Source organism: Elephas maximus, chromosome 25 (assembly GCF_024166365.1).
Source record: "Elephas maximus indicus isolate mEleMax1 chromosome 25, mEleMax1 primary haplotype, whole genome shotgun sequence".
Lineage (NCBI taxonomy): Eukaryota > Metazoa > Chordata > Mammalia > Proboscidea > Elephantidae > Elephas > Elephas maximus.
The window spans coordinates 61,260,350-61,276,321 of NC_064843.1; the positions used below are offsets into that span (position 1 = coordinate 61,260,350).

General features: G+C 41.8%; 1 protein-coding gene across 3 annotated transcripts in view; it reads left to right on the forward strand.

Annotated features, from left to right (window-relative positions):
* The window catches only part of CFAP61 (cilia and flagella associated protein 61), a 419,682-nt gene that overhangs the window by 128,430 nt on the left and 275,280 nt on the right, over positions 1 to 15,972 (forward strand). For all 3 annotated transcript variants that reach the window (XM_049868785.1, XM_049868786.1, XM_049868787.1), the window contains 4 exons: positions 196 to 270; positions 1,250 to 1,428; positions 9,185 to 9,224; positions 12,940 to 13,079. In XM_049868785.1, the coding sequence (XP_049724742.1) occupies positions 196 to 270; positions 1,250 to 1,428; positions 9,185 to 9,224; positions 12,940 to 13,079 (434 nt within the window). The remainder of the gene's footprint in view (positions 1 to 195; positions 271 to 1,249; positions 1,429 to 9,184; positions 9,225 to 12,939; positions 13,080 to 15,972) is intronic.

The window sequence follows — 15,972 nt, forward strand, 5'->3', positions numbered from 1 at the left end:
ATAACAACCTCACACAGTAGACATTGTTATTATCCCTTTTCACACATAAGGAAACTGAGACTGCATAACTTTCCCCATGTCACACTATCAGTAAGCAGCAGAGTCAGGATTTGAACCCAGGCAGCTTGCTTCAGAACCTGAGCTTGAACTGCTGTGGTGTTGATTAATTCTTTTGTCTCGCCGTTGTCATTGAAGGAAAACCGTGCCGAAGAAATTGTGACTGAGGAACCTCCATCGACAAGTCAAAGTGAATATGGTAGTGACATGGAGGTAAGGGTTGAGAGGGCCTGTGTATGCTGCCAGTTGACCTCACATGGTTCAGACTCCCCATGGCTCTCTTCTGCTGGTTTATTTCTACCACCTTCTTGAAGACCTTCTCCCTAAAGCTGCCCCTGATTAACTTGTACTCCAGTGTGATCAATTCTTTATCCTATATCCCCTGTACGACTTAGACTCAAAGTTATATTCTCTACATCAGTTATTTACAACAAATTTAGTAAGTACAGTTTTCTCTCTGTGTCCCATTGCCCAAAGGGAAAAGCATTTTGGAGGGGAAGAACGTGCTGTAAATTTCTCCAACTGTGTATGTCATGTGCTCAGTCATATCCTCATTAACATACCTTCATGTGTTGTATATAATTTATTAGGTCCAGGAGCTGCTTCCTCCTGGTACAGATTCAAGTTTGGGGTGGTATCTCAGAATGAATCATTTTCCTCTAACTTAATCATAGCACCTTCTTTGATGCCCCCCAGATGAGGACAGACTGGGCTCAGTGTGGACTCCAGGTGGCTGTGGCAATTAGACTCTTTCTGGTCTCCACCTCACCACCAAACTTAGTCCTGGAACCACCTGGGCAGCTCCAAGATCCAAAAATTCTTTTTTCACAAAATCACAATGAAAACTCTCTTGGGGAAAGAGGTATTTTGCTTATGGAATGTGTATATAACCATGCTCTAATTGCTCTCCAGTGATGTGGTTAAATTAAACTATGGATCCTGTAACAAAGGTCAAGTAAAACTGTGTGTTTCCTGGCCTTCATGTAAGAACTTGTTTTAATCATCTTGTAAATTCTGAGTATCTCATTAAGAACGGCTCCTTAAAATTAGGCCTGGTTCATCAGGGTGAGTTGTTCCAGGTGAGACATTCACACCTACCCTACTGTAAGGTAGGGATGATGCAACTCCCAGCCCATTAAATTGGAGAAAATGAGTGGTGTTTCCATTTGGTTCTTATCTCTCCTTGCTCTAGGACATAGAAAAACTCATCAAGATTTCCGTTGGTAAGGAGGTGGAACATGAGGTCAGCATCCAGAGTTCAGCTTCTGTCTCACTGCCGGAGGAGATATGCAACTTCCGCCCCACCTACAGGGGACCATCAGCAGCTTTTTGTATTCAGCTCTTTTGTATTGATGAGAAACATGAAGCAAGGCAAGTTCTGACCAGGTTTTCTAGTATGTTAAGACCCTTATGGCAGAGGTGGCCTGACATTTTTATCTTGCAGAGCCAACAGTTTCCAAACCTGGCTACACATCATAATCTCCTGGGGCAATTTTTTAAGAACACAAATTCCTGGGCCCCATTCCCAAAGATTAAAATCAAAAAAACCAAACCCATAGCAGTCAAGTCAATTCTGACTCATAGCGACCCTATAGGATAGAGTAGAACTGCACCATAGGGTTTCCAGGGAACGCCTGGTGGATTTGAACTGCTGACCTTTTGGTCGGCAGCCATAGCACTTAACCACTACACCACCAGGGTGTCCTCCCAAAGATTAAAAAAAAATATGGACCATAAAATTTGGGTCAGGCTCACAGAACTAGGCAAGAGAGTTGCAGGCTCTGGTTCACCTATGCAGCAGCTGGAGGTCTGGAAAAGTTACCACTCACAAAGCCACACACCGCTCCCCACCCTGTAAAATTTGCATTTGGCGGAGACTGAATTTGAGTTGCTGCACATCTGGAGTCTTTTGGTTCCCAGTGACATAAATGCAACCCAAACTGGCTTTCAAAACATGGAGTTTTTTTGGGTTTTTTTTCATGGTTTAGGTGAAGGTTTACAGAGCAGATTAGTTTCCCATTAAACAATTAATACACATATTGTTTGGTGACATTGTTTGCCAGCCCCAAGTCTTGTCAACACGCTCTCCTTCTCGAACTTAAGTTCCCCATTTCCATTCATCCAGTTTTCCTGTCCCCTCCTTGGAAACTCTATGGGGCAGTTCTACTCTGTCCTGCAGGGTCGCTATTTGTTGGAATTGCCTTGACGGCAGTGGGTGGGTGGTCCTGCTTTCTCATCCCTGCCCCTGGGCTGGCTTGCCCATCTAGTATCTACATGTATTATTGTTCATTTTATGTTGTCGTTGTTATTAGGTGCTGTCGAGTCAGCTCCAACTCATAGTGACCCTATGTACAAAAAAACAAAGCACTGCCCGGTCCTGTGCCATCTTCACTATCCTTGTTATGCTTGAGCTCATTGTTGCAGCCACTGTGTCAGTCCATCTCCTTGAGGGTCTTCTTCTTTTTTGCTGACCCTCTGCTTTACCAAGCATGATGTCCTTCTCCAGGGACTGATCCCTCCTGATAACATGTCCAAAGTACACAAGACATAGTCACACCATCCTTGTTTCTAAGGAGCATTCTGGTTGTACTTCTTCCAAGACAGATTTGTTGGTTCTTTTGGCAGTCCATGGTATATTCAATATTCTTCACCAACCCCACAATTCAAAGGCATCAATTCTTCTTCAGTCTTCCTTATTCATTGTCCAGCTTTCACATTCATATGAGGCGATTGAAAACACCATGGCTTGGGTCAGGCACATCTTAGTCTTCAAGGTGACGTCTTTGCTTTTTAACACTTTAAAAAGAGGTCTTTTGCAACACACTTGCCCACTACAATGTGTGATTTGATTTCTTGAGTGCTGGTTCCATGGGTGTTCATTGTGGGTCCAAGTAAAATGGAATCCTTGACAACTTCAATCTTTTCTCCATTTATCATGATGTTGCTTTTTGGTCCAGTTGTGAGGATTTTTGTTTTCTTTATGTTGAGGTGTAATTCATACTGAAGGCTGTGGTCTTTGATTTTCATCAGTAAGTGCTTCAAGTCCTCTTTACTTTCAACAAGGAAGGTTGTGTCATCTGCCTATTGCCAGTTGGAGGAAGCTCCAATCCCGATGCAGAGTTCTTCATATAGTTCAGCTTCTTGGATTATTTGCTCAGCATACAGACTGAATAGTATGGTGAAAGGATACAACCCTGACACACACCTTACCTTAAACTACACAGTATCCCCTTGTTCTATTCAAATGACTGCCTCTTGATTTATGTACAGGTTTCACATGAGCACGATTAAGTGTTCTGGAATTTCCATTCTTCACAATGTTATCCATAATTTGTTATGATTCACACAGTCAAATGCCTGTGCATAGTCAATAAAACAAAGGTAAACATCTTTCTGGTATTCTCTGCTTTCAACCAGGATCCATATGTCATCAGCAATGATATCCCTGATTCCATATCCTTTTCTGAATCCAGCTTGAATTTCTGGCAGTTCCCTGCCCATGTACTGCTTGCTGCAGCCTCTTTTGAATGATCATCAGCAAAATTTTATTTGCATGTGATATTAATGATATTGTTAAATAATTTCCAAATTTGGTTAAGTCACCTTTCTTGGGAATTGGCATGAATATGGATCTCTTCCACTCAGTTGGCCAGGTAGCTGTCTTCCAAATTTCTTGGCATAGAGGAGTGAGCACTTCCAGTGCTGCATCCATTTGTTGAAACATCTCAGTTGGTATTCTGGCAATTCCTGAAGCCTTGTTTTTCACCAGTGCCTTCAGTGTAGCTTGGACTTCTTCCTTCAGTACCATTGGTTCCTGATCATATGCTACCTCCTGAAATGGTTGAATGTTGGCCATTCTTTTTGGTGTAGTGACTCTGTATATTCCTTCCATCTTCTTTTGATGCTTCCTGTGTCGTTTAATATTTTCTCCATAGAATCCTTCAATATTGCAATTCGAACCTTGAATTTTTCTTCAGTTCTTTCAGCTTGAGAAATGCCGAGGGTGTTCTTCCGTTTTGGTTTTGTATCTCCAGGTCTTTGCACACGTCATTACAATTCTTTAGTTTGTCTTTCCCAGCCACTCTTCGAAATCTTCCGTTCAGCTCTTTTACTTCATCATTTCTTCCATTTGCTTTGGCTACTCAACGTTCAAGAGCAAGTTTCAGAGTCTCTTCTCATATCCATTTTGGTCTTTTCTTTCTTTCCTGTCTTTTTAATGACCTTTTGCTTTCTTTATGTGTGATGTCCTTGATATCATTCCATAACTCATCTGGTCTTCAGTCATTAGTGTTCAGCACATCAAATCTGTTCTCGAGATGGTCTCTAAATTCAGGTGGGATACACTCAAGGTCATACTTTGGCTCTCATGGACTTGTTCTAATTTTCTTCAGCTTCAACTCGAACTTGCGTATGAGCAGTTGATGGTCTGTTCCACAGTCAGTCCCTGGCCTTGTTTTGACCAATGATATTGAGCTTTTCCATTGTCTCTTTCCACAGATGTAGTCAATTTGATTCCTGTGTGTTCCATCTGGCGAGGTCCATGTGTGTAGTTGCCATTTATGTTCGTGAAAAAAGGTATTTGAAATGAAGAAGTCATTGGTCTTGCAAAATTCCATCATTTGATCTCCAGCATTGTTTCTATCACCAAGGCCATATTTTCCAACTACCAGTCCTTCTTGTTTGTTGCCAACTTTTGCATTCCAATTACCAGTAATTATCAATGCATCCTGATTGCATGTTCAATTAGTTTCAGACTGCAGCAGCTGATTAAAATCTTCAATTTCTTCACCTTTGGCCTTAGTGGTTGGTGCATAAATTTGAATAATAGTCATATTAACTCGTCTTCCTTGTAGGTGTATGGATATTATCCTATCACTGACAGCGTTGTACTTTGGAGTAGATCTTGAAATTTTTTTTTGACGAGGAATGCAAAACGATTCCTCTTCAAGTTGTCATTCCCGGCATAGTAGACTATATGATTGTCCAATTCCGAATGGCCAGTACCAGTCTATTTCAGCTCACTAATGCCTAAGATATCAATGTTTATGTGTTTCATTTCATTTTTGATGCTTTCCAATTTTCCTGTATTCATACTTTTTACATTCCACGTTCTGATTATTAATGGATGTTTGCAGCTGTTTCTACTTATTTTGAGTCGTGTCACGTCAGCAAACAAAAGTCCTGAAAGCTTGACTCTTTCCACGTCTTTATGGTCAACTCTACTTTGAGGAGGCAGCTCTTCCCCAGTCTTTTGAGTGCCTTCTAACCTGAGGGGCTCATCTTCTGGTACTATATCAGACTATGTTCCACTGCTATTCATAAGGTTTTTACTGGCTAATTCTTTTCAGAAGTAGACTCCCGGGTCCTTCTTCCTAGTCTGTCTTAATCTGGAAACTCAACTGAAACCTGTCCACCATAGGTGACCCTCTACTATTTGAATACCGGTGGCATAGCTTTGAGCATCACAGCAATACGCAAGGCCCTACAGTATGACAAATGCTTAAGGGATTTGTTTTGTAGGCCTACCTAATCTTTGTCTGAAGGGTGAATCTCAGGAGTGACTTCAGTACTGAGTTAAAAGGGTGTCAGGGGCCATACTGTTGGGGATTCTCCAGCACCTGTCAGATCAGTAAGTCTAGTCTTTTTCTGTGAGCTTGAATTTTGTCTACATTTTTCTCCAGGTCTGTCTGGGACCCTCTCTCATGATCCTGTCAAAATAGTTGGTGGTAGTCACCAAGCACCATCTAGTTGTGCTGAACTCAGTCTGATGGAGGCTGTGGTAGTTGTGGTCCATTAGTCCTTTGGACCAATCTTTCCCTTGCGTCTTTGGTTTTCTTCATTCTCCCTTGCTCCAGGTGGGGTTGGACCAGTAGACATATCTTAGATGGCCGTTCACAAGCTTTTAGAGCCCCAGATGCTACTCACCAAAGCAGGATGTAGAATATTTTCTTTATAAACTGTGTTATGCCAATTGATCTAGATGTCCTCCAAGACCATGGTCCATAGCCTTCAGGCCTGTAACTCAGTCCTTTAGGGAGTTTGGATGTGTCTATGAAGCTTCTATGACCTTGCCTTGTACAAGTTGTGCTGGCTTCCCCAGTATTGTATACTGTCTTACCCTTCACCAAAGTTACCATTTATCTATTGTCTAGTTAGTGTTTTTCCCTCCCTACCCCTCTCCTACCTGGTAACCATCTAAGATTGTTCCTGTGTGTCAACCTCTTCATGAGTTTTTATAATAGGGGTCCCATATAGTATTTGTCTTTTTGTGATTGATGTATTTCACTCAGTCTAATGCCCTACAGATTCATCCATGTTGAGAGATGTTTCATAGATTGATCATTGTTCTTTATCGTTGTATAGTATTCCATTGTATGTTTGTGAAAAAAAAAAATGTTTGTACCATAGTTTTTTTATCCATTCATCCTTTGATGGGCACTTAGGTTGTTTTCGTGTTTTCGCTATATGAATAATGCTGCAGTGAACATGGGTATGCATACGTCTCTTCACGTGAGAGGTCTTATTTCTCTAGAATGTGTTCCTAAAAGTGGGATTGCTGGAGTGTATAGTATTTCTAGCTTTATAAGGAAATGCCATATCATTTTTGCAAATGATTGCACCATTTTGCATAACAGTTTCATTCTCCCCATGGCCTCTCCAACATTCGTTATTTTCTGTTTTATTGATTCCTGCCAGTAATGCCATGGTAAGATGGTATCTCATTGTAGTTTTGATTTGCATTTCTCTAATGGCTAGTGATCTCAAGCATTTCTTCATGTGTCTGTTAGTTGCTCGAATGTCTTCTTTGGTGAAGTGTCTGTTCATATCATTTGCCCATTTTTTAATTGGATTATTTGTCTTTTTGTTGTAGAGGTGTTGGATTTTTCTTTAGATTCTAGAGATTAGACCTTTGTCGAATATGTCATAGCCAAAAATGTATTCCCAGCCTATAGGATCTCTTTCTACTCTTTTTGTGAAGTTACTTTTGATGAGCCTAAGTGTTTAATTTTTAGAAGTTTTCTGTTATCTAGCTTATCTTCTGAGTTTTGTGTATTGTTACTTATGACTGTGTCCTATATATTCCATATATTAAGAGGGCCCCAAGAGTTGTCCCTATTTTTTCTTCCATTATCTTTATAGTTTTTCATTTTATATTTCGTCTTTGATCCATTTTGAATTAGTTTTTGTGTATGGTATGAGGTATGCATCCTGTTGCATTTTTTTTTTTTATAGATGGTCATCCAGTTTTGCCAGTGCCATTTGTTTAAAAAGACCGTCTTTTCCCCATTAAATGCACTTTGGGACTTTGTTGAAAATCAGATGGATGGATTTACATCTGGGTTCTCAATTCTGTTCCATTGGTCAATGTATCTGTTGTTGTACCAGTACCAGGCTGTTTTGACTACTGTAGCTGTCTAGTAGGATCTGAGGTCAGATAGTGCAAGGCCTCCTATTTCATTCTTCTTCTTCAATAATGCTTACTTATCTGAGGCCTCTTTCCTTTCCATATAAAGTTTATGATTAGTTTTTCCATCTTGTTAAAGAATGTTATTGGTATTTGGATTGGACTTGCACTGTATTTGTAGGTCGCTTTGAGTAGATCACATTTTCACAGTGTCGAGTCTACCTATTCATGAGCCTGGTATGTTTTGAAAACATGGACTTTTTGCCTCATATAACTGAGGAGAAGACCAGTAGTGAGACTAATTTTAAATATGACTTGATTCAGGCCTTAGATAATCAAGTCCAGGGCCCAATTTCTCTGGCTACCTCTCAGCTCTGCCTGTCTGTAGTTGGCCCTGTTCTCAAAGGAATATCCCCCTCCTGGGGCCAGGACAGCTCCTATACTTTGCAAATCCCCCCTCCTGCCAGTCCAATTTAGGAGGAGGGCAGCCTGCTTTGGGCTCAACCCTCCCCAGAGTCCCCTTGTGCCTGACTGGACTGTATCTTCTTTTTAAGCCAGCGGCTATGGTCAGGAAGTGCCATCCGTTGGCCAAATTAGTCAGCCACGCATCATGCTCCACCCTACATGCAGGGCTGGAGTTTCCCCAAATACATGTTCTGAGAGGGGAGAAGTGGACACCAGCCACCCAGGGCAGCTGCTGGAAAGAGGAGGCATGGGTGCTGGGCAGCAAACCCCCAGTGTCCACCAGGTCACCCACCCAGCTTCCTTTCCGTCCAGACACCTTCATGTCCATTCTCAGTGCCCCAAATAGTACAGATGTGGCCGCTGCCCTTGGGGCCTGTATCACACGTCTAATTTAGGGCATCCACTTACCCCATCACGTTTTTCAACAGAACAATCTTGAAAAGAAAAAGATTGACCCATTCTGATAGGCTGGAAAGTTCTGGAGTATCTAAGCACTAAAGAACTGACAATCTCTTAGCTGACCGAGATCACCACTGGTCGTGGTCACATATGATCAATAGTGTCATTTTTAGGGGATGCAGTTAAGCACACCCTCTATCTCCAAGCCTCCCTTGGAACCATGTCTTACTTGTACTTTATTTATTTCCCTTAAGTTTTAAGCTTCTTTGGAGGTTGAAAAGGGAAATCTTTTTCCTTTTTTTTCTAATGACATTGTAGACATCTGAAAACCTGGAAAGTCCCTCTCAATTTGTTGTTTTGTGTTTATTTTCCCCTGTGAATTTAGGTATGGTTATGCTTAGACTGTAACTTTGAATTTTCAAACAGAATCTCAATGATCCATTATGTCTGCCTTGAATATACATCTGCAGCTTTGCATATAAAAAAGAAAAAGATCAGAGTAGCCTGTAGGACGCCCACAGCTTCCCCCAACTCTTCCAGAAGGGAAGGGGTGGATCCTGTCCACAGAATGAACGTCTTCTGTGCTGGCTATTCGAATGCATAGAGATTGGTAGTTTCATAATCATTATAGTGCAATTATTACCATGACATTATTCCTAGTATAATAGTAATAAAAAGTACTTCAGTGTCAACATAGGAAGCTTATGACCCCTGCAACTGACTGATGTTCAGCCAGACACAAATTCTGGCTAGTGGTTGGCTAATCGCTGCCCGAGGCGGAAGGAGCCAAAGATCTCAGAAATGTGTGAGGCCGCAGCAGGTCAGCAGGTCAGTGACAATGTTACCGTCTTCTTACAGGTCGCTGGACTTCATGAATTTTGTTTTCAGTCTTTTTCCTGTAAGTACATGCTGAATTTTGAGTAATATTATTGGTCTATAAGCTAGAGAAGTTTTAGAATAATGAAATGCCATGTTCATTGTCCAGACATTTAAAATGCTATGAATGTTGCAGTTTGAAGTGCCTCTGCGCTCTGAGGATAAGGTCAAATGGCAGGTTATGAACTCTTAAACATAGAAAATAGTGTCATTCTCAGGAATCCTTCAGTCTTGATATTTTAACAGCTTCCTTTTAGTGCACACATTGAAAGAAGTCCGTGCTTGGCTTTGTTGTTGTTGTTTGCCATTAGTCAATTCCAACTCCTAGCAACCCTGTATGACAGAGTAGAATTGCCCCATAGGGTTTTCTAGGCTGTAATCTTTACGGGAGCAGATGACCAGGTCTTTTCTCTCCCGCAGAGAGGCTGGTGGGTTCCCATCACTGACCTTTTGGTTAGCAGTTGAGCACTTAACTACTGCACTACAAGGGTTCCTTACACATGGCTTTACCAGTGTTTTGTTAGAATCAAGTCACTAATAAGAAGGAAATTACGTGAAAATGTCAGCAATTAGACTAAAGTGAATTAGACTGTATTGCTTTATAACTTACATTGGACCAAAGTATTCAAAAGCCTACTACTCCACGGCTTTTCCAAAGGTAGGAAGGCAGGGACTTGTGGTTGAGTCTCTGGTTGGTGTTTCTTCCCCTCTAATTTCCGGGGCCTGATGGCTCAGTGGTTAAGAGCTCAGCTGCTGATCAAAAGGTCAGCAGTTCAAATCTACGAGCCGCTCCTTAGAAACTCTATGGGGCAGTTCTACTCTGTCCTGTAGGGTTGTTATGAGTCGGAATCGACTCCATGGCAACAGGTTTTTTTTTTCAGTTTATTTTGTTTGTTTGTTTGTTTTTTAACTCAGAGGCTGGCATGGAGGAGAGCCCCAGCTGTGTGTTTGGTGGGTGGGTTCGAGCAAGCACCACGTGCAGGCAGGGGACCCGTGTCAGGGGGCCTGCCTCCTGCTCCTCTACCTCATTTCATTGCTGTCTAGGGACAAAGACTCCAACCGGACTCTTACCACTTTATTGGAGGGAAGAAAATGGGGGAAGAAGGCAGCTGAGCCACAAACCAGGCTTCTATAAGGACTGTTTTCCACAGCGGGCCCTCACTTAGGCAAAACCAACGACTCTACTTCTTCATTTGGCTAATTACAAGCAAAGTGTCTCATTTCTCCTTATTCTCTCATAGTTTTAGGCAAAATAATTAAAACATATTTTTTGCCTCAGTATAAAGAGAATATAATGAAGGTTTGCAATAATGTTCCTCATCGTGATTTTATTGACTTATTTTAAGGCATTTTCAAAGCTCATAAAGCAATGCAGAGAGCCCTGAATATAGGATTTACAAAGCCTACTTCCCGCAAAGATTCCCCACAGAAGTTTCACTAAGCTTATTTCATTCCTATTTTCAAGTCTATGTAAAGGCAAATCTTCAGCATTACAGAGTAATGCTAACTTTGAAAAGGTAAAAGACCCGTTTACATTTTACTTCTCTTTCATTTCAGAGTATAGGGAGAGACAGGAACAAAATACTTTCATTACTTCGTCCTTAATCCTTCAAATCCAAGTCAAGGCAGCTCATTATATTTAGTCTCCCCCGCTCCCAGAGGGAGCCTGCTGTGACTTGGCACCAACCCTTGTCATTCAGCAACTTGACTCCAGAGTTCCCTGAAAGGAGCCATGTTATTTTGCTAGAAAGAAGGAAGATAAGGTGAAACACTGATTCACTCCTTGGGGTTGTATAAATGTCCCGGGGGTTTTAGATTAGCACAAGTAATGCCTTTACAGGGTTCAGGAGGAGGCAAGGTCCCAGAGGGATAAATTAGCTCTCGGAAGGGCAGGCTGCTGCTTCTGCAGGGACCTGGCAGAGGATCAAGCAGGCTTTGGGCGCACAGCTGGCCTAGAGCAGCACCATCCAATGGAAACAGCCACAGCCTCAGGAATGATTCCATGTGTTCTAGCAGCCACGTTAACACGCAGGAAGAGAAGCTGGTGAAACCAATTTTAATAACATATTTCATTTAACCCAAGTATCCAAAATATGGAGCCCTGGTGGTGCAGTGGTTAAGAGTTTGGCTGTTAACCAAAGGTTGGCAGTTTGAATCCACCAGCTGCTCCTTGGAAACCCTGTGGGGCAACTCTACTCTGTCCTATGGGTTTGCTGAGTCAGAATCGACTTGATGGCAACGGGTTTGGTTTTGTTTTTTTGGTATCCAAAATGTAGTCATTTCAACATGTAATCAATATAAGAAATTATTAATGATCTATTTTACATTCTTTTTTTCATGCCAAGTTTTAGAAATCTATGTATTTTTCACTTACAGGATATCTCAATTTAAGCACTAAACTTTCATCAGAAATACCTGGTCTGTATTTAGATTTCATAAAATTGGCAGTGGGTAAAGTAGATTCACATTCCCAAGTGGTTCCAAACCTACATAAAACTTTTCCAGTAACTGAATTGAGGATCAGTTTTCAAATTTAAATTAACTAAAATGAAATAGGAAACCCTGGTGGCATAGTAATTCCATGTGTTCTGGCAGCCACGTTAACACACGGAAAGAGAAGCTGGTGAAACCAATTTTAATAACATATTTTATTTAACCCAAGTGTCCAAAATATGGAGCCCTGGTGGTGCAGTGGTTAAGAGTTTGGCTGTTAACCAAAAGGTCGGCAGTTTGAATCCACCAGGCGCTCCTTGGAAACTCTGTGGAGCAGTTCTACTCTGTCATATGGGGTTGCTATGGGTCAGAATTAACTCAATGGCAATGAAAGAGAGTTGAGAGAGAGAAGATGAAATAAAATTAAAAGTTAATTTCCCCAATCACACTAGCCACATTCTAAATGCTTAGTAGCCACATGTGGCTAGCGGCTACTGTATTGGACAGCACAGGACCAGAAGGTCTTGGTAAGTAGCATCCATTGGGATGTGCGGGATCCTCTGTGTCTGCTAACTAAACCCACAGCTGGCACTTGAACACACCCTTGTACCTATTTGCCCAAATGGGCTCATGTCATGACAAAACACACAGAAGTCTGTTTATATGTAATCACAGGATTTTAGAGCCAGAAGGGCCTCTTTCACCTCACAGAGAAGGGACTGGGCTGGTTTGGGATCGTTTAGTGAGCAAAGGGCCTGTGCTAGGATGCCATGCTACCTCAGTTACTTATGCATTTGCGTGTAAACGAATTAGCAAGTGCAAAATCCTTGATTTAAAAAACCTGCTTTTACAAAAGAGCTATGCTGATTGGGTCCCATTGTTCATAATAATCATTTTATTGAGGTTTCAATCAGACGTGCAGATGTTTTCTCTATATTCTTGCAGTTGCTTATATCCCCAAATTTTATGTGATCAATTTCCAAGTTATAGTAAAATTTAGAAAACCCAGGTGGCATAGTGGTTAAGAGTTCGGCTCCTAATCAAAAGGTTGGCAGTTCAGATCCACCAGGCGCTCCTTGGAAACCATATGGGGCAGTTCCACTCTGTCCCGTAGGGTCACTATGAGTCGGAATCTGCTCGACGATGAGTTTTTTTTTGTAAAATATAATTTGAATATTCTTTCCTTAACCAACACATTTTGTTCCTATTTTCCTTAATGTTTTATAGCAAGAATTTGTGTATAATGCTTATGTGAAAATGGATTTGATTTTCTCTCTATGTCTCCTGGTTTTAAATCATTTTAGGACAAGGACTTTTGTATAATTTCTCTGCCGCACCTCACCCCTGAGTTTGTCCTCATCCAGAACTTTGTGCGGATGGTCCCCTTCAACAACTGCACTCTGGAACAGGATCTCTATGTCTTCCATCGGGCTGGGCTGCTCAAGTAGGTGGACTCATGTGTGGCCAAAAGGCCACCTGTGAAGTTAAAAAGTGAAAAAGGAGCAATAGCAATGCTTCCTACTGTTTCTATTTAATAATCTTTTTCAAAAATTAATTGTCTTTTACTGGTGGAGGGCTTGATCAAGATATTTTAGTGAATACATTTAGGGGAAGAGAAATATTGAGAAGAGACTTGCCCTGTCAGATATTAAAACATAATACAGCTCCACAATAGTCAAACAATGTCATGTTGGCAGAATCTATGTTGGTAGAACAGCGTACCACAGTAAAGAGTCCAACTACAGACACCAACCTGGTAAGAATTTTGTGTGTATGTATATACACACATACATATATGTCAAAGTTTGCTTCACTACAGTGGAGAGAGGCAGAGCCAACATGGTGCTATAGACAGAAGCACTACACCATCCCACCACCCCAAAGACCCAAAAAACTAAGTAAAACAGAGACAAACTTCAATCCTGGAACCCTGAGCATCAAATGGAGAGATAAAGAACTCAGTCAAGCACCTAATGGAATAAGAAACTGATGGAGAACAGAGAGCCAGGAGTGATATGAGCAGAGGTCCCCCATCAGCTAACACAACACAGATTCACCATCTTGGACTCCTATCAGAGATCAGTGGACAGGGAGAATGGAAAGCAGCTTTACAGAGCTCCCAGCAGGGGACAGAACACCCAGTAACCAGTGATATATGCTTTCCCACCCCCATCTTTCTCCTCCCTGCTGCTTGGCCTCCTCCACTCCCTAGCTGGCTGCAGTCACTTGGACCGCCCGGAAATGTCAGCTCCATGCCACTTGGATTCATTCCACCCACATTGGAGATTGGCAGACAGAGAGTACGGGAAAGCAGCTTCACGGAGCTATCAGCAGGAGACGGAGCACCTGGTAACCAGCAATATACACTTTCCTGCCCCCACCCTTCTTCCCCCCGCTCGGCCTCTGCCACTTACTGCTGTCTGCAATCTCTTGGCCCAGAGGCTCCAGCTCCGTTTCCGAGCCACTTGGATTTGCCCTGGCCCTGCTGGCTGGCTACCTCAGTGCCATTTCTTTGTTGTTGGTGGTGTTTTTTTTCTGCTTCTTTTGGTTTCTTCCCTGCCTCTCACCTCCTCCCCCTTCATTTCTCTCAAACACGTGGCTCCGTGTGCCATCTTTGTTTCTTCTTGAAAGGCTGTGAAGTGCCACTTGGCTGGGGAACTGCTTCCCTGGTCTGTGCTGCCATGTTGGTAGGATCCTAGGGGCCTTTTGTTTGTTTTTGTTTTGTTTGTTTCCTTTTTCTTTTCACGGCTTGGGAGTCCCATCTAGCAGGGCTGTACTGTGCGGCTTGGGAGCCATTTCCCTGGTCTGCGCAGCTACATTGGTGGGATCCCTGGGGGCATTTCTTTCTTTTTTTATTCTTTTTGTCGTTCTTCATTTCTCAGTTTTTTGTCTTTCTGTACTTACCTTCTTTTCCTGTCTCCTGAATACCTGGCACTGTATGACATCTCTTCGCCTTCTAGCCCGGGTGTACTGTGTGGCCTGGGAGCCACCTCCCCACTCTGCATAGCCACACCAGTGAGATCCCTGGAGGTTTTCTTTTCTTTTTTTAAATTTTTATTTATTTATTTCTCTTTTTCTTTTTTTCTCCATTTCTCAGTTTCTTGTCTCTCCACTCGAATGGAAAGCTCCTTTAGCTCTCTCTCTCTTTTTGTTTTTTGGCTCCAGTTTCTCTCTCTTCTTTCCCATACCCATCTTAGCTCCACACATCACAACCTCCCCCCTCCTTCCTGCATACCTGCACCATGTGTTGAACATCATAGCCCTGAGCAGCACAGGCATGACCTACTGGCATTTGCTCTGCACTGACTCCCGGCTCGCCCTGTCAGCCCTAGTACATGCTACAAACAACCCATCCCAGCCCCTCCCCTTCAACTGGACCTGCTGTGCTCCACCATAGCTGAGTGACTGGTCCTGCTCATCGGACAAGGAAGTGAAAAGTATTGTGCCCACAGACGAGCAAATAACAAAGAACACACAGCCTGCCTTTTTACTGATTTAAGTAAACAAAGAAAATAACTACTGAATGTCCCAAACACAACAGACAATATCAAAACAAAGAAAAACACAAGACGGGATGGTTCCACTAGGCATCCAAAATAAAACACCAGATGACTTCCCAGTAGAAGAAAAAGTGCTAAAACTACCTAAGAGGGAATTCAAATCTCTAATATTCAGAGATACCAAGAGTTGAAGCAAAAAGCAGACAAAAAATGTGGAAAAAATAGACAAATTCATGGAAAATACAGAAAAAAAAAGGAAGAATTCAGGAAAATAATATATGAACAAAATACTAAAATAAATTCACAATGAGAAATCATACAAAAACAATTAGAAATCCAAAAGATCAACAAGATTTCAGAAATGAACAGTGTCACAGAAGCGTTGAGGAGCAGGTTTGAAACAATGGAAGACAGGATCAGTGAAATTGAAGACAAATACTTGGATACAACTTTGAGGAAAAATCAGAAAAAAAGAATGAAGAAAATGAAGAAACCCTGAGAATTATATGGGATACAGTCAAAAAGAAAAATCTGCAAGCAATCAGAATTCCAGAACAGGGAGAGAAAACAGAAAATGCAGAAAGGATCATTGAAGAATTGCTGACTGAAAACTTCCCTAATATCATGAAAGATGAAAAGCTGACTACCCAAGAAGCTCAACAAACCTCATAAGCTCAACAAACCTCATATAGGATAGGAAATCACCAAGACATATCATAATCACACTTACTAAAACGAAAGGCAAAGAAAGAATCCTGAGAAAAATCAAAAGTCACATACAGAGAGGAAACAATAAGACTAAGCTCTGATTATTCAGCAGAAACCATGCAGACAAGA